At 43.0% G+C, this 27148-nt stretch overlaps 1 protein-coding gene across 2 annotated transcripts in view; it reads right to left on the minus strand.

The window, feature by feature from the left end:
- Positions 1-27148, minus strand: part of CPXM2 (carboxypeptidase X, M14 family member 2) — a 135373-nt gene that overhangs the window by 24733 nt on the left and 83492 nt on the right. For both annotated transcript variants that reach the window (XM_068548716.1, XM_068548717.1), the window contains exons 5-7: positions 16249-16333; positions 15111-15261; positions 5464-5552 (exon numbers count right to left, since the gene is read on the minus strand). In XM_068548716.1, coding sequence (XP_068404817.1) covers positions 5464-5552; positions 15111-15261; positions 16249-16333 — 325 coding nt within the window. The remainder of the gene's footprint in view (positions 1-5463; positions 5553-15110; positions 15262-16248; positions 16334-27148) is intronic.

Raw genomic sequence — 27148 nt, forward strand, 5'->3', positions numbered from 1 at the left:
TCTGCAGACACAGAGCCACTCGGCTCATCCTGAACTAGGTGGTCAACACAAGCATTCAGTACAGAGTCTGGCTGTCATTTAATGCCTACCCTCCTTCCCCTTTTGATGAGCTGCCAGAGGAATGTGCCCCCTGTGCTGGAGATCATGACCTTGACATTGGAAAAAGACAAACAGCATCTTTCCTTGGATGCACACTTAGCCGGGGATACAGCCTCTCAGGATGGGGTGATTCTTAGCCATAACTCATCGGAGTCACCTCTTTATCCTCTACCCACCATGGCAGTATTTTTATACCAGTCACATTTTCCTTCTTGGTGTTGTGGTATCACAAGTATCTTTTCCAGGCACAGGAACGAGAACACGGGCATTTGAAGACTCCCTTTAGGAAGGTTCTTGACAATTCCCTCCGCACCGTGGCCCTCTGAAATGCTGGGAAGGATCTCTCCAGGGGCCATGGGCACCCTCACAAACCCGGCTGCTGAGCTACCTTGCTTATTCCCAAAAAGAGTCAAAGAGGATTTTTTGGAGTCTGAGTCTTAATGGTAAATGTTTGAGTCTTGATGTCTAAAGTAAGAGAGAGGGACAGAATTTTCTTCACTGCCTTGTTGAGGAAGCATTCATCCTCGACAAGGATGACATCACCCAAAGGAGGTGAAAATTGGTCTTCCAGGGGCTAAAAATCTTAAAGATTACATGCATTGTGGCCCTCCAAAGTGCGACCCTACCCAACAAAATTTTATTCCTTCATTTTTAATGTAATGGGTAATTAAGGAAGGGCCAGTAAGGAAACATGGTTGAGAAACACTGCCCTCGACAGTAGTGGGTTTTGTAAGATGCTCAGCATTCTCAAGACTCTGTCTCCTCATCTCTGAGGTGGGAATAAATCACATCCTGGGATCTACTGAATTCCCGGCTCTGTTGTTTCCCCCCTCTCCTGAAGGAGACAGAAGAAAGAGCCCCCTTTCCTAGTAATTCAGTTTCGAGCAATACATCAGAGGATCAGAGCGATACATCAGAGGTAAATTACGTGCACGATGACACTTGCTGGAGCAGGTTTCATCCTCTCACACAAGTCACTGCAAGTGGGGAGCTATCCAAAGGCTCCAGGGCAGAAAGGTAGCTGAGAAAACTGATGCATCCACTCACTGGAACATTCCGCAGCATCCAACGACAATTATGAAGACAGCAATGAGACATGGCTAATGATCCAATGTTAAGTGAGAAAATCTGGGCAAAGTTGTAACCGTCCTCTGATCAAAATCGTATGAATTCTGTGAACAAAGAAATGCAAACCCTGGATAGAAATGGGGGAAAATGAAAACCACTGATTCTTTAGGGTATTGGGTTCATGGAGGAGTAACCTTGAGACTTTTAGTTTGCATTTGATATGGTTACAATATTGTCTATGCAGTGAATTAAAATGTTAAAAAAAAAAAAAAGAGAGAGAAGGGAGAGGAGAAAAAGTCCTCTTCCATCATCTCTACTCATTTGTCTGAGAAACAGACACTGCATCTGATCAAGTGAAAAGGAATTCCAGAGGGAGGGGGAAGGAAGAGAGCCAGGGTCGGAGGCGTCCCGTGGCGGAGTGCGGAGCTGCGCTTGTCTGGATCCACAAGCCTGCTGTCCTGCCCGGGCTTCCTGCCACCATCGTCCACCCCCAGGGTCAGGAGCTCAGCGACCCCACCACCTGCTGCCCACGACCATCCTCAGCTGCCCGGGAAATCAAAACCACTAGCCGGCTGCCTTCCAACCCACGTCTCTCCTGGACTCCTTTCTACTGCCTCATGCCACACGCTCCTTTATCAGCCAACCAGACAGAATTTCCTGAGCATCTGGCACCTGACAACAGCAGGTCCCCAACCAAAGTCCAATCTTTTTAACCTCTCCCCAAAACCACTTCTTTTTCTCCCGTTGTGGACGGTATCCCAGCCCCTGGGAAGCACACCAGAAGCCTATCTCTCTCCGACTTATTGGGGAATCCTAGGACTGGTCAGTCCCCCTCAGAAACCCCTCCCCCCATCCTTCTTCAGACCCGGCAGGTCCCTCTCCCGGGACAGGGACAGAGCTCACCAGTCTACTCTCCATACAACTGTCAGAAGGATCTTCCCAAACACAGCTCTGCGCCTGGAAAAGACCTCCCGATTCTCAGACTCAAGACTAAAGCCTCTCCTGGCACTGCCAGCTGCCCCAGAAACAGGCTGTCCCCTCCTGCCTCCATGGTCCTGTTCCCATTGTCCTCACTGCTCGGACCACCCTTCCTTCCGTCTCTTCCTGTCACAGGCCCTGGATGACGGCGGACCTCATCGGCAGCCCCATCCCTTCCCAACCACGGCCGGCCATGCCGGACACCTCTCCCTCCTGTTCCCCAAATATCTCCCCCGTAACAACCTCAAAAGTACAGTTATCCAGTACACTTTATGGATTTAAGATAAAATGACAGAGTCTCTGCCCTCGGGGTCCCAAATGACGGAGAAAGGTAACGTACAGGTAGACACAGAGATGACTGAGCAATTATGAATGGTGACAAATGCTGGGAAGGCCTTTAGTGCTCAGAACAATTAACTCAATCTGCATCATAATATCAGCATTTGCGCAACGGCCTCCTGCCTCCCCCCCTTTCCCCCCCATCCCCTTCCCAAGCCCCCGGGGCTCGCCCTGCGGGGAGAACGGTGTCTTATAAGTCAGTGCTCCAGAAATAATTCCCACACACGCTAGTCGCTCACATCTCCTATTTCCCCTCCAATGCAGCAGCTGTTCTGTTTTCTCTTCCTGCTCCTGCGTCTGTTTCTCATTTTTGTGTTTTTTGTAAATGTCTCTCGCAATACTAGGATAAACTAACATTTTTTTTTCCCCCTGAAGTAGAAAGGTTTCTACAACAATCTAGCAGACTCCATACAGGGAATTGCTAAAAGCGCTGGCTCCTTTCCCATCCCCAGGAGCCAGGAGTCCAAATGGCAAATCACTTCTGGCTTCAACACTCTTCAGGATTGATAGATGCCCACCCCCGTCCAACCTCGGACAGGTTCCAGTTGAGTGCTGCGGGGTCCTGAGAGATCGGAGTGGTCACCCAGTGTCCCCTGCAGGGGCTGCATTGCTTTCTCGGGTTCCTCTTAGCTCTAACATCTACCAAGCAATGGGGACCAGAGTCCCCCAGGGTAATGAAGCACATCCATTAGCTCTCCTCATATGAGAAGGACCTCCATTCTCCATGCGGGACAACTATTTAAAGATACCACACTCTCTGTGCAGTGAGCTCATTTTAAATGCATTTAGATAGATTGCTTTTGACATCAACTGCACCAACTAAGTTGATATTTGCCTAATTTCTGGGCAAAAAGATGTCCCGAGATGCCCCCTGAGCAAAGCTGTGTTAAGACACGAGTGCTTCATAAAATGGAACGGTGAGCAGTCACATAAACACCCGAAAATGGAGAGCAGCACAGATGATTCACAGACCTCAAGTTCAAACACATTATCCTGATTTCTGCAGAGCAAGACCACAAGACAATTTCTTTAGCACGTCCCACCTCCAAGTCTGTGCTGACAGGTGCCTGGAAGCTGTGTGTATCTCAAATTAAATGACATGGAGACTAACTGGGTTTGTTGACTTCCTGGGATGAAGCAGAGAGCCCTCGTGGCAAAGCCTAACTGCTCCGACCTCAGGAAAGTCTCCTGCCCTTGTACCACGTGACTGGTACCGCTCCCTCAGCACCTATGAGCCCTCGCTTTGAGCCATGTTATTTTGGCCTTTGGTGAATGCTTGTTCATTAAACATATTTGTGAGTACATTTCTCTGTTCCTTCTCTTCCAACAGATTCTTACATGTCTAAGGGTTTCTCATTTGCCAACACTTCCCCGCACTTTCTAGCACAAGGCTTGGGGGGAACACTGAACAGGATTACACAGGCAAAGCACTCAGCATAGGGCTGCTTTTTTAGCCTGTCCTAAAAAACTCTTGGTCCCTTCTCCCTTCTGCACCCACTAGATAAATGCTGTCAATAGCTCAGGATTACTTGGTTTCTGTCATTAAATCTCATCTGGGACAATCTCATCTGGGACATCTTTTCCTCCTAACAGTCTAAAGCACTGAGAGCCATAAGGTATCAACCAGCTGTTCTGAAACCTGCCTGTATATTAGAATCACAAGGAGAGCTTTAAATAATTTTGATTCCCCAGTGCCTTTTCCTCAGGATTCTGCTTTAATTGGCCAGAGGCAGGTTTCAAGTATAGGTATTTTTCCATATTTCCCCCAGTGATTCTAATACCGAGAATCAGAGAATCAGAATAACAAGGGGAGTGTTACATATTCCCTCGGTGACTCAGTTTCCCCATCAGTAAGATAAGGCCAACAACAGTCCTGCACTCCTAGGGTGGTTAGAGAGACTGACCATGTTAACATAGGTAAATTCCTAATGTAGGGAAATTGATGTAGGGTGTATGTGAGAGCTTCCTGCTATTACTATTACCAGTGTTATTCCGGATTCTTTTTCTTCTTCGACTCTGCACATGACTATTGTCCTTAAATCAGTGATACCACTCAAACACACAGTGATGTATTTTTTTAAATTGAAGTATAGTTGATTTACAATATTGTGTTAGTTTCAGGAGTACAGCAAAGTGATTCAGTTTTATATATATATATATAAAACATTATTTTCCATTATAGGCTATTACAAGATATTGACTATAATTCCCTGTGCCATCCAGTAAATCCTTGTTGCTTATCTGTTTTATATATAGTAGTTTGTATCTGTTAATCCCATACTCCTAATTTATCCCTCCCCCTCTCCCTTTCCACTTTGGTAACCATAAGTTTGTTTTCTATGTCTGTGAGTCTGTTTCCGTTTTGTATATAGATTCATTTGTATTATTTTTTAGATTCCACACATGAGTGATGTCGTATAATATTTGTCTTTCTCTGACTTACTTCAGTAAGTGTAATATTCTCTTGATCCACCCATGTGGCTGCAAATGGCAATATTTCATTCTTTTTTATGGCTAATATTCCATTGTATATACATATACCACATCTTCTTAAGCCAATCGTCTGTTGATGGGCACTTAGGTTGTTTCCATGTCTTGGCTATGAACATTTGCGTGCATGAATCTTTTCAAACTAGAGTCTTCATTTTTTTCTGGATATAAACCCAGGAATGGGATTGCTGCATAGTTTTTTAAAGAACCTCCATACTGTTTTCCATAGTGGCTGTCACCAATTTACATTTCCACCAACGGTGTAGGTGGAATAAGTATAGTATTAAATCAGAAAGCTTGGCTTCGAATTCTGCTTCAATCACTTGCTGGTGAGGGAGGTTTCCTCTGGTCACCTGAACCCCAAGGCATTCTCAGCCTCGAAACTACAAGCATTTCCTGTGGCTTCAACAAACCATAAAAGCACAAAAACAAACACCTACGTGCTTCTGGGCACAGGAGAGATTTCTCTTTGACAAACCTGGATCTTACCTGACGCATTTCCTTATAGTTGTGGTGCTTAAAATCCAGGTCATCGGTGGTGGTCATTTCATTCCGTCGGTGATAATAGTTATTTGGATCTAGGGACAGAAATATGGTTTTGAATTCATTCACATTATTCTATTACTTGTGGTGGCTGTGTTAGGTGCCTGATTTGTGTGGGAACACAGCTCAACCTCCAGCTTCTAACTTTCGCACAGAGGTGAGAGAGCCAACTTTCAAGAAGCATCTTAAGAGTCAGAACTACCCAGTGGGGAGAGCATGGGCCTGGAGCCAGAATGCCTGGGTTCCAATCTCTTCTACTTGTGTGCTGTGTGACCTTGGATAAGTCACTGGAGCAGTTTTTCCTTAGTGTCTTCACCCATAAACAGGGGAACACTGGTACCTCCCTCACTGGTTTATTGTTAGTATTAGTGCCTGGCAAACAGTCACAGTAAATGAAGGAAGGAATAAGTGAATGAATGAATGAATGAATGAATATCACAATTGCATGGAAATTTTCGGAAGTGTGGTGGACTCTATCAGTTGCTTGCTCAGCATGCAGTCCACTTTTATCCTTCCTAACAGAAGCCCTGTGTTGTTTGGGAATCCCCACTTCTCCACTTCTAGGAAACTGATCTTATGCCTTAAGCTCCAGGAGTCCTACATGACTGGTCTAAGCCAATCAGAACATAGCCCTCCTGGCCACTCTTATTGGTCCAGATTGAAGGGAAGGACTTTAATGGCACAGAGGAGTGAGTGAGAATCTCTCCAGAGTAGAGGACAGAGAGAACCTCAATAGCTACTGAGTGAACCAACCCTAGATCCCCCATCAACCTCCCTTGGGACTTCCAATCACATGAGATAAAGAACTCCCTGAACTGCTAAGCCAGTGGGAGCTGGGGTTTCTGTTGTTGGAGTCGAAGCATCCTAACAGGCATAATCAGGATGCATTAGCAGTGGTGACCCCTGGGGACTGGGGAGGAGATGTCTGCCCTTGACTTAATTCTCTTCCAGATAAATTGACTTTTTTCTTTAATTCCTACAAGCTGATGTCGTTTATACAACTACAAAAACAAAGAGCACTCAGAAGAAAGGAGGGGAAAGGGAACAGAAAGAGCTAGAAGGAAGATGGGGGGGAAGGGACCACTCAGCGGGCCCTCTCCTGACCTGACAAAAAGTCGTGAGGCTTACAGAGCCTCAGCCAAGCTTGCCGTCTCCAGCTCCATCTCCATCTCCATCTCCATCTCCATCTCCATGCAGCTAGAAATCCTGGTCAGCTCAGATCCCTCCCCAAGGTAGAGAGCACATGGTGCTTTAGACAAGTTAACCTACTAACTCAGGGACCACGTGAGCAAAGCTGGAACCATAGCAGCTGTTTGATGCAAGTGGCTCAAGGGATAATTCTGGAGGTGATGGCAGTGGCGGGTGATGGAAGGATGAACACCTACTCCCAGTGGTATTAGGAGCAGGGAGTCCTAACTCATGCCACCAAACAAGGCCACAGACCAGCAACACTGGCTGCTTGTAAGACGCAGCCTACGCCTACTGAATCCGAATCCACATTTTAAAAAATCCAGAAGTTTGAGAAGCACCGTGTTAAAGTACTGAGCACACTGCCAGCAGGGTTGAGGTCCGCGGTGCACATCACACACATCTGCGATCACGTGAGCTGGCTGCCTGTCTGCAATCCACAGCCACCTGGAACCTACCCGCCAAGGTCCCCTTAAAGACTGGCTTCACCCTTGAGAACTGCAGCCACATGCGGCACATTGAAAATCATATATAGACCCACACACCAAAAGCGACTCGGTGTTTAATATTCACAGAAGGTTTTCCAGTAACACTATTAGAAACAAATAATCACCACTGAAAAAGAAATAATGTGGGTAGGGGGCAAACTGGCATTCTGTTCCAGAAAGAAAGCAAAAGTAGTTCAGGTTCAGCAAAGGCCCCCAGTTATGCTCCAAGCTCTCTCCTTTGGGGAGTGCAGGCTGACTGTACCCTCCAGCAAGCCTCCTGCCCTTTGATTTCCAAACCTGTATGTTTCAAAGCCAAGGTAAAGCACATTTTCACACTACTTTACACTGAATTTACCCACCTGCTGATTCCTTAGAGCTATTCAACACCCCGTCCCCCAAGTCCCAGGGGCCTCTTTCCAAGACTCTTCTTGAAAAGCCCCTTTTGTCTTCAAACGCAAGTTATGCCTTCAAGGTTCTTAAAAAGGATTGAAGAAAAACTCAGAACTCAACGTAGAAAGATCTTCATGTTTGGCAACATCTTTCCTTCCTTGAGACTAATCAATTTGAGGATATGGGTACAAGTTCCAGAACTGACTCAGAACCACAGGTGAACATTTTCACAACCTTCAGTCTTCCACCTTTCGAACAAATACTTCTTAACTTGTCCACTTATTCTGATTGGATAAAGTTTTATTGAGAACCTATCAGGGCCCCAACACTGTAGGTAAGGAGTGAGAACCAAGCCCGCCCCCTCCCTGGGGCCCATAGTCTACAAACCCACCCCGTTAGTCAGCCAAACCCACTCCGTTAGTCAGCCAAACCCACTGTCCCCTTCTCTCTTCTGTGGACAAAAGAATCCCAGTCTCCTGTGGGGAATCTATTCTAGATGCTTCCAATGGAATAGCCTTGCCCAGCACTCACAGGTATGGGCGTGTGACCCAGGTTCAGCCAATGAAAACACACGTCCTCTGGTCACAGCCACTGGCTCAGAGACGGTCCCAGGATCCAAGCTGGGCTGATAAGACGACTCCTCCCAGAGCTCCTCTCCACGAGGGTCTCCTGCTGGCGTCACTCACATGGTGGATGAGTTTGGGGTGTTAGTGGCCAAGCTTCCTGCCTGCACGGTGGTGAGGAGGGGAGCTCTGACTGCACCAAGAAGGCCCTGAGATTGCAGACCTATTCCTACCTGAAGCCAGAGTCAGATCTACCCCAGGAATTTTCATTCCTGTGAGCTAAAATTTTCCTTCTCCCCCAACCCCTCCCAAGGTAATTTGAGTAGGACTTCCGACATTTGAAACAAGTCCGGATTTAGTCTGCAAGGCTTTTATCCTTGAAGATGGAGATTTGGAGAATCAGTCTCCTGCTTCCTTTCATGTGGCTGGTTTCATATATCAGATGTACTAAAGACCAGCTGATTCCTTCTGGAACACCTTAGTAATGGGAATAGACAAACTGCAGATGGGGCACATGGAGTCTAAAACTGCCCTCCCGACATTACTTCTCTTATTCAGTGACTCAAAGTCCTGCTCTGTCCCAACGGGTCTACTCATTAAGCCTCTTTTGGGTTGAATGATGGCCCTCCGCCAAAAAGATATGTTGCAGTCCTAATCCCCAGGACCTTAGAACGTGACCTTATTTGGAGAGAGGGTTTTTACAGAGCTAATCAGGTTTACATGAGGTCCTTAGGGTGGGCCCTATTCCATTATGACTGTGTCTATCCAAAGGGGAAATGTGAACACTGAGAGAAGCACGCAGGGGACACCATGTGACAATGAAGGCAGAGATGGGGGTGATGCATCTAACAAGCTGAGTAATGTCAAAAATTAGACAGCAAACCACCAGCAGCTGGGGGAGAGGCAAGGAACAGACCCTCCCTTATGGCGTCAGAAGGAACCAGTGCTGCAACACCTTGATCTCAAACTTCTAGCCTCTAGAACTGTGAGGCGATAACTTTCTGTTATCCTAAGCCACCTGGTTTTTGGTACTTAGTTACAGCAGCCCTGGAAACGACTCCACACCCTGAACGTTCCCAGCTCCTCACTGATGTGGACACTCGCTATTCTCATCCCAAATCCGGCACCAGCTCACTGCACTATGCAGACCAAACCCCATTACTGGACATCCAAGGGAACACCACGATTCTTGGACCATTCCGCTCAGCTGTTTGCTGCTTTGGGGGTTGGGATCTTGCTTTGCGGGTGCTCAGCTGGGAGAGGAAAGGCTATCTTTCCTGGAAAGGGGGCTCACTGCAATCTACAATCGCTAGTCTCATGACATGCTTTATCCAGAACAGGCAAATCCATAAAGACATTGCAGATTAGAGGTTACCCCATAGAGGGGGATCCGGAAGTGATTACTCAGTGGGTCCAGGTTGTTTTTGGGTCCATGACAAAGTTCTGAAACTAAAAAGAGCCAGTGATCATACAACCTTGTGAATATACTAGCACTGAACTGTATGCTTTAAAAAAGCGTAATTGTATATTATGTGAATTTCACCTCATTAAACAAATATTGCTGGCCTCCAAGTGCTCTCTGAGGACTAAGGAGGATACCAGAAACGCAGCCACCAGAGACCTTTCTTTCCCTGCCACGAGGCCAGCCCCTCACCCAAGGAAATGCCCACCACTGTGGCCTTGTGACCTCCCTAAGCCCCGACACCCCCAGCACAGAACCCTGAGCACAGATGACCTGGTACCATATGCAAACAGCACCAAACCCCTTCTGCAAAGAGCTGGCTCCCTAATGAGAAGAAGTCACACTTGTACAGCGCCATCTGACTGTTCTTATGACAAGGTCGCTCCAAAAGGGGCAAGGGGGAGACGTGGACCCCCAGGCAGAGCCCATTATGACCTTAGGTCATTACTGTCAGTGCAAGCATCAAACCCACAGCTCCACGTGGCTCCAAAGAGGGGGCGGCACACCTTTCATGCTTATTTCCTTGCCGCCCCACCTCATATAACCCGGGCGCATAGCATCTCCTCCAGGCTGCCCGCGTGAGTCCAGGAAACCCTCTGATTTCTTGGCTGGCGCTCCTTCGCCAGGAAGTCCCAGGGCCAATCTGCAGCCTGACTGACAGGAGAAACTGTCAGGAAAGGCAATTTTCAAGAGTGTTGCTGTTTATACAGTTTCCTAAGATAATCAACATCAGGCAGTTGGACAAGAAGAGAAATCACACGTTTATTTAAACTCAGAAGGGCAAGCTGCCTTCTGCGACAGGGGGGACAGGCTGCAGCCAGCAAGCCTGGAGCCCCCTGAACTGAGAGCGATTCACTGGGGAAAAGAGGCCGACACGCCTCCCCCACTGGACAGCGAGAGCTCTGGGAGCAGGAACTGTGGCATCTTACCTCAGAATCCTTGGGCCCTGACTCAGAACGGGTGCCCCCGAAGCGTTTGATATATGAATGAAGGAGTGAGGAATGAACGGATGGATGGATGGATGGATACTCCAATCAAGTTATTTAGAAAGGGCTAGTTACAAAAAGATAGAACTTTCTAGGGCCCAGGTGACCTCTGAGAAGAGGCCCACTTTATGCTGTGATGCTATTACCCTATCACTGTGGCAGAACAGAGAATGGAGGGGAGGGTGGAGCGAGTGGTAAATGAAAACCACATCCTCGGGATTGAGGATAGTTATGGAACATTATGCCGTCTTTGGATCTGTTAGTGTACTGGTTTCCTAGGGCTGCCATAACAAAGCGTCATAAACTAGGTAGCTTGAAACAGAAATTTCTTCTCTCACAGTTCTGAAGGACAGAAGTCTGAAATGAAGCTGTCAGCAGGGCTGTGCACTTTCAAGGCTCTCAGACAAGATCCTTCCTTGTATCTTCCCAGTTTCTGGCGGTTGACAGCAATCCTTGGCTTGTAGCCTCGTGATTCCAATCTCTGGCTCAGTCATCACATGCCTTCTCCCTGTGTGTCTCTGTTTTCTCTTCTTCTTCTTCTTCTTCTTTTTTTAATTACAGGGCACATGGAATTGCAACTCTTCCTCTTTTTTTAAAATTTTATTTATTTGTTTATTTATTTATGGCTGTGTTGGGTCTTCGTTTCTGTGCGAGGGCTTTCTCTAGTTGCGGCAAGTGGGGGCCACTCTTCATCGCGGTGCGCGGGCCTCTCACTGTCGCGGCCTCTCTTGTTGCGGAGCACAAGCTCCAGACGCGCAGGCTCAGTAGTTGTGGCTCACGGGCCTAGTTGCTCCGCGGCATGTGGGATCTTCCCAGACCAGGGCTCAAACCCGTGTCCCCTGCATCGGCAGGCAGACTCTCAACCACTGCGCCACCAGGGAAGCCCTGTTTTCTCTTCTTAAGGACACCAGTCATTGGATTTAAGGCCCACCCTAACTCAGTATGATGTCATCTTAACTAATCACATCTGCAAAGTGCCTCTTTCCAAAAAAAAAGGTTACATTCTGAGGTTCCACGTGGACATGAATTTTGGGGGGAGTGTGGCCTGACTTGGTGAAGAAAAGTGGAAGGTAGTAAAGCAAATAGATTTAAAAGGTCCTTGCAGCTATGCTAATCCAATAGAACCCATCCTTCCCCCAATTTATACAAATTGTTGAGAGGGGATGGGGCAGGCTGGAACATTATTACAGTTCAGCGAGATTGGTGGTGGTCTTACAATTAAAACATTTTCTCAGTGGCTTATGAATGGAGGGTATGTGTATTCAGAGAAAGGAGACATAGCATTTCAACGGGTCCTGGCCCGCCCAAAGGAATGATTCAGGGGCACTGCCCTTTAGCAGCTCCCCCATGCTTGAGGGACACAAGCTCCTTTCCACAGATCTTTGTACAGCGCACCACAAGCTCCTCTGGGTCGAATTCAAGACCCTGGACCCCATGGCACTGTGCAGAGAGAGGACAGTTGCTCAGACCTGGTGGCCAGGAAGACGAGATGGGAGGAGTGAAGACTTTCCCCAAAGAGGTCAGAGTCTCACATTCATAACAGAAGCTGCAGACCAGCACCAGGGGCTCAAGCATTGCCACCCCCTGCCCTGCAGGGTCATTTCCCAGGACCCTGGGCACAGTCCTGTCACCCTGTGGGGAAATCGTGTGCAGAACAATGGAGCTCTTTTTTGAACGAGGCAGAGCACGTTGCAGTGTTGCTTGCAACAGCAAAATACCTGAAAACCACCAAGGCTGTGATCTGGAAGCCAGCTGGCGTGTGTCTTCACCTGAATTCTTCATTATTAAAAATCTATCTTAAGAAGCTCTCCCCAGAGTTTCCGATTTGCATAAATCCTTAGTCCAAAATGGACAAGTCCATTCAAATTTGGGGAAGAGGACTTCCTTCCACTTTTTAAAAAAATGAACAACATTTAAAAGATTTGTTTGAATTAAAAAAATTTTTTTAATCATGGTAAAACACACATAACATAAAATTTACCATTTTAACCATTTTCAAGAGTACTGTTGAGTAGTGTTACATATATTCACACTGTTGTAGAAACAGATCTCTAAAACATTCTCACCTTACAAAACTGAAACTGTAACCATTAAACAACACTCCCCCTTTTCTATTCATTTTGAGCTTTAAAAATCCTATTAATAGACCATGGTATAGGGTAATTCATTTTCTAGTTCAAAAATTTCTGGACACATTATTCATGAAGACTTAAAAAGAATCTTCCCCTTCCTCTGCTCCCACCTGACAGTCCACAGGAAGACAGGCAGGACAGAACAAAGAGAAGCAGAAGCAAAGGTAAATGAATTTTTCATAAACAAGAGTTCCAAGAAGAATAGACTCTGGGCGGTTGCATGTAGAGCATGAAGTCACCTTGGGTTTGAGTGGCTGAGTTGGTTGGGTCACCCCTGCCTTTGGCCTCATTAACTTGCACGAAGGAATTGTGTCAACAACAAGGCAACTGAGCAAGATTCAATTACCCACATGGACATGGGGGCCCATTTGCCACCCCAGGCCCTCAGATGTGACCACCACCAGGAGGCATGCACAAAGGCCAGCTCTCCTCTGGGCAGACTGCTAAGTAACTTCTAGAAGAAAAATGGCCCTAAACATTCAGGGTTGGAAAATAGAACCATTCCAAGTCCATACTTGAAACCCATCCAGATTTCACACTGTCATTCTGTCTTTGTGTTTAAATTGCCCCCAGGACCTATCTTCAAACATACACACACCAAGAATAACTTAACAGGAAAATATTTATTTCATGAGACTCTCACAGGCTGCCCTTTGCCCTTTACCAACAACAGATGAATTTCTGCCCTCAGAGAGAAACCGTGACCCTGCTTTTTAAAGCAAGCAGACCAAGGCTGTGCTGAGTGACCTGGCGCAAAGAAGGCCTCACAGACTCCCGCCTACGTCTGTGCCTGCAGACGCAGTGAACTCAGGAAAGCCCAGCAGGCCCTGGGCGGCAGCAGGCGACTGTCATCCCAGGCTGAACCAGCCACAAAAGGAGGCCCAGATCCCAAATTGGGAAGCCTTCGACATTCTCTCTCGATCATCCTTGAATACACATACTTCCTTTCCGCCGGCAATCCCAGCCACCGTAACATAATTTGAGCAATAATCCCATAATTTACACAATAATTTTAGACGCGCACCATGACACAGAAACAAAGATACTCACTGTGGGATTCTGTAGAGAATCAAAACACTGGACACAACTGAACTTCTAACTATAAGAGGCAGTTTGAAAACATGAGATATTGTCCACAGACTAGGATAAGAGCATCCACAAGACAGATGGTCTCTAATAGTTTTAACGACATGAAAAAGGTTTGCCGTCTAGTAAGCACAAATATGTAACAAAGAATCTGTCTGGTGTGAGGGTAAGTAGGTAGGTAGGTAGACCCATCTTTCTCACCAATACAGAGCGTATGTTCTTTAAATTCATACTCGGCAAAGCAAGATCATGGATATTATATTGAGGGAAAAGCAATAAACGACATGAAATATGCTCCCAAAACTCAGTAACTGTAAGTTCATGGTGGGGGGGGGGTGGGATGGCTATAGAAATAGCATGACAGATATAGTGGCACCTGAGACATCAGAACTGGTGGTACCCTTCCCCCTGGCAGGGGGAATCCAGAGGTAGCAAGGCCTGACTCTCACACTAGACAAGAAAGCTGAGGCTTTCCTGGAGGAGAAAGTATAGGAGAGATAACCCCAAGCTGTGCTCCTTGTTCCCTAGGGCCTGACTGTGGGTGGACAGGAAAGTGGAAATTCCTAGAGGCCCTAGTGCAGGGCTTTAGGAATGTTCTGGAGGCCAGCTTCCTTCCCTGGAGAAGAGGCTGCCACAAAAGGCTCCATATGCACACAAACTCTTATGTTCTGAAAGGCCGACAGAGCAGCAAGCCAAACAAGATCAGCCTGTCCAGAGCAGACATCAGCAAGGGTCCATGTGTGAATTCAAGCCCCCATCTTCCTGTCACTCTGGGGTCACACCCAGATCCCATGATGTGAAGATAGGGCAAGGGGAACACAACCTAAAGGAGCAAGCATTTACCCAAAGACACAGGCATCCATGCGAAGCTACTTTTACAGAGAGACTATGTACATGGTCAAGTTTAAAATTAACTTCTACCATCTCCTCTACCCAGTGTAGCAGGAGCAGTCAAGGGCAATTAAACGTGTTGCCAAAAAAATGTTATCTAATTTTTTTTTTTGCCTGCTTCTGAGTAGTAGCTTTGAGTGAATTTTCAACCTTGCAACATATCTTAAAATCCCAGTAGGCAAAACCACAGCTGACATGTTACTTTAATACACCAAATGCTCGTGGGGTTATGGGAGATTTTTATTTATTTTCTTTTTGTTTACCTATGTTTTCTAAATATTCTGCAATAGATGTGGTATTTTTTTACATGAGAAAAAGGTTGTGTGGCTTATTTTTATTCACCTTGCTGGCTAAGCACCTGTGGTCCATCAGCACTCCTGCCCTGCAGGAAGTACAGGCAGACTCACCTGGCAACGGGCAGCCGAGGACCTCCATCCTCATGCAGATGCTCCCATTATCGAACCAGGACTGTGGGTTTATGCGGATGTAGCGTGCCACCATGGGGACAGGCAGCTTGTTGAGGACGGGGATCTCCTTTTCACTGTTTCCTTCAAATATCTATTAATGCACAAGGGGAAAAAAAGAGGCTCTTTTAGAGCTTGATTATCAAGGCATGAAAGAGTCAGTAATTCACTCATTCCACAAGATCTCGAGCAACACCTAACATGAGCTGGGCAGTGAGGGGGAAGGAGAAATGGATCAGGCCTGGACCCTGCCCTCAGGAAGCCCCAGTCTAGTGGGGGGGGCAGGGAGGAGGAGGGGTGTTATATTTAGATATCGTAGGTGAAATCTATTAGTGCCATGGCAAAGAGACATCCACAAAGCTCTGGGATTTCAGAAGAAGGAAAGGACCAGGCAAAGCTTCAGGGATGAGGTGCCATTTGAATTGGCCTTGAAGGAAAACTCTTTAGATGTGTAGGGATGGGAGGGATTCTAAAGAAAAGGAAGCAATGGCTGGAGAAGCCCCGAGATGGGATTCAGGAGAAGAGCAACCATCTCCCTGTTACTGGAACACAGAGGATTGTGTGCAGGGTTGAGGGGGGGTGGGTGCGGGACGTGGTAAGTATGAGAAAGAAGGTTGAAATGGAGGCTGCAGTCAGATCTTGGAAGGCACTGGATACCATGTTTGGAACTTGCACTTGAGAACCCGAGGAAGAGGGTGATAAGCTCGGAACTGGCTAGCCCAGAGGGAAGCGTGGAGCTGAGAGACCGGGGTCATTAAAGAAAGTTTAGGAACTACTATAATTGACTAGCTGTGCAGGCCCCAACATTCCCCAGGGGCCGCTGACCTTCCAGGGCTGAGTTGTGACTTGTGGAAGAGACTGAATCCCAGCAGCTCTGAATTTGAGCCCTAAATGTGGGCCACTTGGTTCCGAGCTTCAGGGTACGGAAAGGGGGTCATTTTCCATCAGACTGGATGGCTGGTCTGGGTTGACACAGGACCAGGCAACATCCAGGTGCAAACACTGATCGGGTGTCCACTGCCTCTGCCAAGCCCTGCACAGCCAGACACCAAGGGCGTGGTCAGAGGGAAAAGAGACTCACCATGTCTCCAGATCCATTCTTCACAGTGACCCACGTATGGCTGTCATTGCTCACCATGACCTTATAGGAGGTTACCCAGTCACTCCTAAGAAAAAATAAAACACCATTGGGACCACACACTTAAAAATGTTTCCCTCTTCCATGCAGAGGTGCAGCAATAGAGAAAGCAGGTCCCAGGGGTGGGCAGCACTGGGTCACACCCTGGCCCCCACTGCTCACCTTCCTTGCGGCCTTGGCCAGGTAACTGACCCATCTAGGCTACAGTTTATTCATCCACGAAATGGGAATTATAAAAGCACCAAGCTTGAAATATTAATGTAAGCATTACATGGTTTCATACCCTTTAAACACTTAGGACAATGCCTGGCCCCCAGTAAGAACTAAATGTTGGTCATGCACATAAAGATACACAAATAACTTACATATTTGTTTATACTGAACATTTACATCACACACAGTAGTAGAGTTCCACGTGGGAAAGAAATCTCAGTAAAAGTGGCAAGTTGGTCTAGAAATTTCATTTGGAAAACTGTTTGGGAACATAAAAAACTAGATCCCACCAACCACAAAAACAGCAGCCTGAGTCTCTAAGACATACGAGGTTTCTCCTGGGCTGTCACAGCCGTGCAGACAATTCCTCCACCCCACTCCTCAGCCAGCAATAATCCAGTGATATCTGGGCCCCAGGCCAGACCCCCTTCATCACATCCTACTGCACAGAAATTACTGAGGGTAAAAGAGCCAAAATTTGACTTCCCAGAGTGGAGGTCAATTTGATAAGCAAAAGAAAAATCACTTTCCTGTGGAAAACACATTTTTCCCTTCTGCCTCAGTTTTTTATAACATTAATTGTTAAGCAATATAGACAAGTCTTCCTGAGCGTCTTCCTTTCACATTTTTTAAATATTGGAACTAAGCACCAATGTACTAATCTTTTAGAACATTCCACCAGCTGAAGCATTTGGAATCCTTGTTTTCCTACTGTGAAATCTTTTTGGACTCAGGATCCAGATAGATCCCAAGAAGGTTCTCAGTTTCTAGTCCAAATCAATACTGTCTAGTATAGTTTGTTTAGAAAAGCAGCTGGCTCTATTCATTCTGAATTGTCTGACTAGTTCGAAAATGATTCTTAGGTGCTTGGAAGCCAACCCTCTGCTGAACTTTCTCCCTTCTCTCACCTGTCCACCAGCTTTGTGTGACTACCTGCCGGGAGCCAGGATCTATCAACCGACATGCTCCTTCTCAGGAGGTTACACACTTGAGCCCACGCCTGCAGATTAAGATGCGTTAAGCATGCCTTTCGAAAGGCACCTCAGCAACAGCTCAGGCCCTTTGCACCAGAAAATGATCCTCACCCAAAATAGCAAACTGTTTCCAACATTCAAATCATTTCCAAATGACTTGCATCTGCAGTTCCTTTGCCATCTGTTTTTCTGCTGACCACGCCCCGCAGTGACCCAGCGAGGCAGTCAGCAGAGGTGAGGGGTGGCAGAGGTGAGGGCTTACCCCGCCTGGGTGGAAGTGATGAATTTAGGAAGCCTCTCAGTCAAAAGAAGCATGCAAACAATAAGAGAGGCGTGGAAAGAAAAATCCAAACAAGTCCTCCAAAGAAAAGGGGAGAGAGAAAAAAGGAAATGCAAACCAAGTAATAATTTCTCAAACTTAAAAAAAAAACAAATATGGACAAATTCAACACTTATGTTTGAAGGGTAATTAATTATGTGGCTCAGCCCTGTCTTCTGAACTGCAGACCTACATCATATCCTTCTGCCTATCTGACCTCTCCACTTACCGTCTCAGCGATGTCTCTAATTGAACACGCCCAAACCAACTGATTTATTTCATCCACTCTGTACCCCAACCTGGGAGCCCCTGCCTCAGAAAAAGTACTGCCATTCAGCCAGGGCAACAAAATCCCAGAGTCCTCCTTGGCCCCGCTTTCCCTCTCTCCCCTACAATGAAACCATCACCAAGTTCTGTCAATTGTACCTTCCACATCCTTCTAGAATCTCTCCACTCCCTGAATCTTCACTCCCACCATCCAGCCCATTCTCTCTGGCCAGGACTATTGCTGTTGCCTCCCACTGGTCTTCTGAAATTTAAACTGCCCTCCAATCTATCATGCAGTCAGAGGTTTACTTTTCTAATGAAATATTAATATGTCACCTCCTGCTTAAAATATCAGTTATGTTAGTATTAAGACCAAATTCCTCATCATGTTCTATAAGACCCTTGCTTACCTCCTGTTTTCCATGCTCTTTCTTTCAATTCCTGATACTGATTATACCCTCTCTTGCTTCAGGGCCTTTGCACATACTGTTCCATTTGTCCGGACTCCTCCTGTTCTCTGTCTGCCTCTAAACCAGCGGTCCCCAACCTTTTTGGCACCAGGGACTGGTTTCGTGGAAGACAATTTTTCCACGGACCGAGGAGGGGGATGGTTTTGGGATGATTCAAGCACATTACATTTATTGTGCACTTTACTTTTCTTATTATTACATTGTAATATATAATGAAATAATTATACAACTCACCATAATGCAGAATCAGTGGGAGCCCTGAGCTTGTTTTCACTTGCCACTCACTGATAGGGTTTTGATATGTGTTTGCAAGCAGTTGATTTATTATGGTCTCTGTGCGGTCAAACTTCTCTGCTAATGATGATCTGTATTTGCAGCCGCCCCCCAGCGCTAGCGTCACCACTTCAGCTCCACCTCAGATCATCAGGTGTTAGATTCTCGTAAGGAGCACGCAACCTAGATCCCTCGCATGCGCAGTTCACACCAGGGTTCGCGCTCCTATGAGAATCTAATGCCGCAGCTGATCTGACAGGAGGCGGAGCTCAGGCGGTATTGCGAGAGATGGAGAGCAGCTGTCGGTATAGATGAGGCTTCGCTTGCTCACCTGCTGCTCACCTCCTGCTGTGCCACCCGGTTCCTAACAGGCCACGGACCGGTACCGGTCCGTGGCCGGGGGGCTGAGACCCCTGCTCTAAACTATTCAGACCTCAGACTTAATCAGATAAGCCTGTCCTAATCCTCCAATCTAGCCAATTTCTTTTTTTTTTTTTTTTGGGGCGGTCTCCCATCTTTATTTTTTTAATTTTATTTATTTATTTATTTATTTATTTATTTATTTATTTTAGCCAATTTCTTTTCTTATATGTTCGTTTCTTTCATATTTTAATTCTGTTTGTAATATTATACTCCCTTCTAGAATTATCTTTATCCCCCACTGGATTATAAGCATCTCATAGATGGAGGAAGATGAGACTGTGGTACTTTGGAGGATGCAAAAGGAAGCTGATATCCTGGAGGAGAGTAAGGGACAGGGCAGCAGAACTGTGGTTCCATGGGCTCTGCAGGCCATTCGATAGAGACAGAACTTCCTCTGCCAGGCAGTAGGGAGCTGGCCCCTTTGCTGTCCACCTACCATGGTTAAAAGTACTTTAGGACTAATCAGAAAGCTTTCTCTACTACCAATACTTCCGTCTTAATAGAATGCTTGGAAATCAGAGACTAAGTGTTTCCTGCTTACTCTATGAAACTGCCTCACCTTTTTACCACATTTGACTCTTGAAAGAGACAGCAGAGGGTCCTCTTGCCACGAGTTTATGAATAAACAACCTTTGTTCATTTTGTCTCAGGCTAAGTTTTGTCTTTGACAATTCATATTATTGCCCATAATTATGACTTTTTCATTCTCATTGCTTTCTGGTATTCCACTCTGAGAATGGTCAATTTATTGGGCTGGCCAAAAAGTTCGTTCGGGGTTTTCCATAACACCTTTTGCCAACCCAGTATTTGTCCATTTTATTGCTGAGCATCTGAGTAGTTTCCAGTTTAGACTATTATGAATAGTGGTAGTTCTATGGAAATTCTATGTATGTATCTTTTGGTGAATTTACATAGAATTCTGCTTGGTGTGTAATTAGGAATAGAATTGCTGGATCACAGGGTCCTAGGATATACATACGTTCATCTGCAGTAGTTTTCCAAATTAACTGTGTCTACTTACACTTATACCAGCAGTGTATGAGAGTTCTAGTTGCTCCACATTCTTGTCAACACTTGGTATTATCTTTCTTTTTCATTTTAGCCATTCTGATGGGTATGTCCTATTATCTCACTGTACTTTTTATTTTAATTTACTGGATGACTAATGAAGTTCAACATCTTATATGTTTATTGGGCATTTGAATATCATCTTTTGATGAGATGCTTATTCAAGTTTTTCCCTTTTTATCAATTAAGTTGTCTGTCTTATATTGATTTGTAAGAGTTCTTTATACATTCTAGATATAAGGTTTTTTGCTAAATATATGGATTGCTAATATTTTCTCCAGTTTGTCTTATACTTTGTAGTATTTTTTGATGAAGAGAATTTCTTAAACTTTATATAGTCCAATTACCTATTTTTTTCTTTACAGTTTGCAGTATTTGTGCCCTTTTCAATACATTTTTGCTTACTCCAATATCATAAAGATATTTTCTCATGCTTTCTTCTAAAAGCTTTATTGCTTTACCTTTCACATTTAGATCTGCAAGCTACTTGAAGTTGATTATTGGACAGTGTGAGGTAAGGGTCAAGATACATTGTTTTCTATATGGGCTTTCAATTGATCCATAACCATTTATATGATTACTTTCCTATTGCACATCAACGACACCATTGCTGTAAATCACATGACTGTACATGTGTGAGTATGTTTGGGGATGCTATATTCTGTTCCATTGTTCCTTACCTTATGCTAAACCCACTCTGTCTTGAATTCTGTAACTTTATAATAGGTCTTTGTATCTGGTAGTGTACATTTTCCCATCTTGTTTTTGCTTTTCACAATTTCCTTGACTGTTCTTGGCCCTTTGCATTCCTATATAAATTTTAGAATCTGCTTGTTAATTTCCAAAACAAAGCCTTTTGGATTTTAATTGAGATGGCATTGACTCTATAGGTCAGTTTTAAAGGAATTAACATTTTCAATATTAAATCTTCCAATCCATAAACATGGTATATCCCTCTATTTATTTAGGACTTATTGTACTTATCTTTTCTTAGATTTATTCCTAGTTGATGTTGATTATTTTATAAATATTTTAAGTTTTATTTTCTCCTTTTTTTGTTGCTGGTATGTCAAAATATAAATGCTTTTTGTATGTTGACTGTGTATCCAACCACTTTGCTAATTCATTAATAATTCTAAGAGCTTGGGATTCCTTTGGATGTTGTTAAGGACATGATATGTCATCTGAGAACAATGATGGTTCTGTTTATTTCCAATTGTTAGAGCTTTATTTTTTTTTCTTGCCTTATTTATTATACTGCCTAGGATCTCCAGTTCAATGCTGAAAGAAATGCTAATAATAGACATCTTTGTCTCATTCCTGAGATTGAAGGAAAGGTTTAAGTATTTCACCATTGAGTATTTCACCACATTTCCAGTAGGGGTTTTTTTCCTTTGTTTATGTGTTAGTTTGTTTTTATTGTAACCAAGTATGAGTTCATTCTTTCTCACATAACAAGAGAATCTGGATGTTTGCAGCTGCTAGCACTTATGCAGTTGGTTGACTGTTCCAGAGTCAACATCAGTAGACATTCATTTTTCATACTCATTGTCTCCAAGTTCTAAGAACACATCCTTAGCCGTTCATTTATCATACTTGTCTTGGAGGTCTAAGAATACATTAAGATATATTCATTTTTCATACTTCTTATCTTTGGGTTGTAAGATGGCTGCTGCAGCTCCATATCATGTTATGTTCAGAAAATACTGAATAGAGTCTTTCAGCTTCTATCAAACTACTTTCTAATGTTATAACAGGAGAATATGTAATTCCTGCTGTTTGCACGATTTTTTTTTTCACATTATAAAAAACTTTTAGTTCTCAAAATGAGTCAGTACATACAAGCTTGGGAGTCACAGCAGGAGCTCCAAGCAGATTCTGCAGTGTGAGCCCCAGTGCCCCTCACTGCAAGGAGCTTGGCTATACTCCACCATGAGTTTTTCGTAGATATTTTTCTTCAGATTAAGAAAGTTCCTCTTTATTGTTAGTTTAAAGGGATCTTTTTTCTTTTAAACACAAATGGCTATAGAATTTTCTCAAATGCCTTTTATGCATCTATCAGAGTGATCATATTATTTTTCTCTTTAGTTCTGTTTATGTGGTGAATTATAGCAATTGGTTACAACTGTGGCTAAACCACACTTACATTCCTGGAATAAATCCCACTTGGTGGTGATGGATTGCTGGATCCATATATTGCTGGATTCAATTTGGCAATACGTTGCTTAGGATTTTTTGTATCTATGCTCAAGAAAGAAATCTTTTCATAAATTTGCTTTTTGGAATTCCTAATCAGATTTTGATATCAAAGTTATGTCAAAGTCATAGGTGGGAAATGCTTCCCTTTTTCCATTTTCTGGATTTTTTTTAAGTGCTATACCTTTCTCAAATGTTTGGAAGAACTCAAACATTCTGAAAGTTTTGGAAGTTTTCTTTGTGGGACAATATTTAATAATGAATTGACATTTTTAGTAGATATCGGACCACTCTGCTATTCTATTTCTTCTTCTGTCAGTTTTAGTAACTTGTGTCTTTTGAAGAATTATTGCGTTTCAGCTATTTTCAATATTATTGGCACAAACATGTTCTTAGTATCATTTTATTGTCTTTTTAGTGTCTGTAAGATTTTTAACAATGCTCCCTTTTCCAATTTTGGCATTGGTAGTTGATTTTTTTTCTCTTTCCCCGATCAGCCATGAGTTTATTCATTTTATTAATCTTTTCAAAGAATCAACTTTTGGCCTTGTTTACTCTCTCTATTATTTGTTTCCTATTAGGAACCATATGAAACTACGTTTTTATAGATCAAAATGATTGAATATCAGCAACTTCCTAAGGCTCAAAGTAATATTTTATTAATTTCTACTCTTATCTTCATTACCTTTTTCTTGGTAATTCTTTAGGTCTGATTTGCTGTTCTTTTTGTACAATTTATTGAGATCACTGATATTCAGCCTCTGCATTTCTAATATGTGCATTTAAGGTTATAAAGTCCCTTTCAGCACTGCTTTAGCCACATGCTATAATTTTGATATGTCATACCTTCATTATCATTCACTTCAAAATATGAATTCCAGTTGTGATTTCTTCTTTGATCATGAACTATTTAGGAGTATAATTTTAAATTTCCAGGTACTAGGGATTTTCCAGCTATCTATTTACTACTGATTTCTACTTTAATTCCATTGTGGACAGAGAACATACTTTTAAATCATGTCAATCCTTTGGCATTTGTTGAGGTTTCCTTTATGACTCAGCATATAGTCAACTCTTTAACGTTCCATGTGCACTTAAACTAATTGCAGTTCTGTGACTGTTGTATGCAATGTTCCACACATATAATTTTGAACAAATGTATTAACTGTGTTGTTCAGATCTTCTGCATCCATAATGAGTTTTCGTCTGCTTATTCTATCAGTTAGAAAGAAGTACGTAAAAAGAATGCCAATCTGCCTGTGAATTTGTTTGTTTCTCCTAGTTCTCACAATGTTTTCTATATATATTCTGAAGCTATGTTGTTGAGTACATACAAATTTGAGACTGTGATATATTGTTGGTAGACTGATTCTTTTATGATTATGAAATATCCCTTTTTATTTCTATCAATGCCTCTTGCCTTAAAGTCTGTTTTGTCTGATAGTAGGATAGCTAAACTTGCTTTGTTTTGGTTAAGATTTATATGATATATTTCCTCCCATCCTTTTACTTTTAACTTCTGACTGCTTAAATTTAAACTGTGTCTCTCGTAAATAGCACATAGTTCATTTTTCTGTGTTTTTTCTTAGGTGCAGTATGAGAATATTATTCTTCTATTGGATAATATAGTTCATTTAAATGTAATGTAATTAGTACTATATTTAGATTTCTATTTACCATCTTACTATTTGTTTGCTATTTGACCCACCTATTTCACGTTCCTTTTTTCTACTTTTTGAATTTTTATTTTATGATCAAATATTCTTATTATTCTATTTTCTCTTTATTAACTTACTAGTTATACATTCACACTATTCTTTTCATAATTATCCTAAAGACTACCTATGTATCCTTGAATTACTAGTCTTATTCAAATTTTAATTTCTACCACTTCCATGATAATACTAGAACCGTACAATAATTTAAGTCCATTTATCCCTCTATCTTTTACATGATTTTGGAATTTATTTTTAATTCTATAAATAAATTTTCTAAGACGTTACTACTATTGTTTTGTATGGTTGATAATTATAAACCTACTTATTTAACCTTTCTGATATTTTTCATTTATTTTTACATTTTCATATTTCCATCTGAGATCACTTTCTTTCTGCTTGAAGAACTCCCTTTGTTATTTCTTTCAAAGCAGATATGTTAGCAATAATTTTCTTCAGTTTTTACTGTCTGAATAGGCTTCATTTCACCTTCATTTTTGAATCATATTTTTTCTGGGAATTCTAGGTTGACATTTATTTTCCTTCAGTACTTTAAAAGTTAGATTTTATTAGCTTCTGAGGCATTGTTTTATTTACACACACACACACACACACACACACATTTTGAAACTATTGTTGTGAAATTTAGTAAATAAATGTACAATAAGAATATGAGTAGAGAAATGAGTGCTAACCACTTTAGCTCAAATCCAGCATTGTTGTTTACTAACTACATGTACTTGACAAGCTGCCTAACCTTTCTGGAAATAATGATACCTACAAGGAGGTTATATATTAATTTATAAATTGAGAGATGTTATAGTATATTGGTTACAACCTCAGGCTTTGAGGTCAAGAAGCCCAAACTAAACTCCTAGTTCTTCCACTTACCATCATGAGAGTCATGTGACCTCTGGGCTCCAGCTGTAAGACAACAACTGTAAGGTAACAACTCTATGTCTTTGCACAGTGATTAGGGAGTGAATGAGGTAATGCATGTAGAGTCTGAGCATAGCACCTGGAACATAATAATTGCTCCATAAATCTGAGCTCTTAATAAGAATAATATATCATAATTAATATACTGTCAAATGCCATACCAACATCTAGGATTACCAGTTGAACTATAAACATAATTCTCATGCTCCCTTCAGACACTTCCAGAGAGCGACTGATATTCAGGCTTAACCCTTTGTGCCCCAGTAATAATAAAAATCTGTCACAGTTACAAAGAAATAAATAATTACTTTTTATTTAAATTTAAGAAGGTTGATAATCCAGGGTGATAGAAGAGATATCTGCCAATCAGTAATGCTGGGGTAGGACTGAATTGTGTGAAAGTTCTACCTGCATGAAAAGATGAAGGCAACATGGAATGTGTGAAGTCCTGTTCCTAACCCTGCAGCTATTACATTGCAAATACCATGCCAGCCTCTGAGACTACAAAGATAAATTATACATGATCTATTTACTCAAGATTGTTACAGGTTAATGAGGGAAACAGGGAAGTAAACTAGAAATTTCAAGAGAATATGATTAAGTGCTGTGATGAGGCACGTGCATGAAGTTGTGAGAGGGCAGAGAAAGGGTGTGCGGCCAAGGGGAATGAAGGAGGTTGGGGGCAGGTTAGTGAATGCAACACACTCCTTATCTAACATAAAAGCTGCATATTTTATTCTTTTGTGACTGACACATCCATTGTTATTAGAGAGCCAGCTTCAAAAATTGGAGCTATAATGCCCATGCTTCCTTGTCTCCTAATCCTTGGAGAAGGCTTGAAACTCACAGCACTTTGTGGCTTGTTTCCAGTTCCCTCAGAGAGATTTTCCACATCACAAAACCACCCTGACATTTAATTCTCTGTGACTGGAGATTTCAACTCAAAGCAATGCAGCCCAAGTAAAGATGTGCTTGTGTCAAAGACATCCTGACTGCAGAAAGGCCGAGAGGCTCTGCTGACTCTCCTCTGGGCTCCAGCCACCTCCCTCACTTAAAACAAAAACAAAAATAAAAAACAACCCCCCCTCCCCTAAAATTCTATCCTGGTATGAGATTACGCTTCCCACCAATCCAGCCTTCCTTCAGATCAGGAAAACAGAGGAGGTGGGCTACAAAGGAAAAAACTGGAACACATTCAGATATTTTACTACCTGATGTTAATTTGGTTAAAATAAAAACCAAGAATGTCCACCATCAATGAAATGGTAGACTAAATGCTCACACAGCCTTCTGCTTCAGTACAACGAGATCCTGGTTACATTAGAACAAATGAATGTTTTAAAACACCAGTGGGCTTGCAAGCAAGTAAAGGAAATCTCCAAGGAAAAAAAAAGATCTGTGAACTGAAAAAAATATGAACAGTGAGCAAAGAAAAAGGGCAGAGTCACCCTAGGGAAAAATGCACATTAACAGTGCTGGGATCAAAACACTAAGCCTGGGGACAACAAAAGGTAGGGAAACTGATTCAGGGACTTTTTCTTGGACCCTCAAAGGGGGCTAAAATGACTTCAGAAGAGCAGCATCCATCCAGCTCCCAAAAGAAGCACACATGAATCCCCTCTAAAGAAAAGAGCCTTCAATTTAGGTTCTCAGAGGTTTCACTAAGTTCGATCACATAGGTGCTCACAATTTTTAAAAAATCATTAAACACACAAGAAAACATTCTCCATGGGAAAGAAGCAGCAGAAACAAAAAGCAACAAATTTAGATCCCGCAGAATTTAACTGACTACAAAGAAAACTGAAAAGAAACTAGAAAAATTATTAGACTTGATAAGAGCGTTCAGCAAGATGACTGGACATAAGGCTACTATACAAAAATTAATCACAGTTCTATACATAAGCAGCCAAAAATAAGATACTTAGAAATAAAATGAACAAAAGATGTGCAGGACATTTATGGAGAACACTTTATTGAAAGACATTT

Source organism: Eschrichtius robustus, chromosome 7 (genome assembly GCF_028021215.1).
Source record: "Eschrichtius robustus isolate mEscRob2 chromosome 7, mEscRob2.pri, whole genome shotgun sequence".
In the NCBI taxonomy this organism is placed as follows: Eukaryota; Metazoa; Chordata; class Mammalia; order Artiodactyla; family Eschrichtiidae; genus Eschrichtius; species Eschrichtius robustus.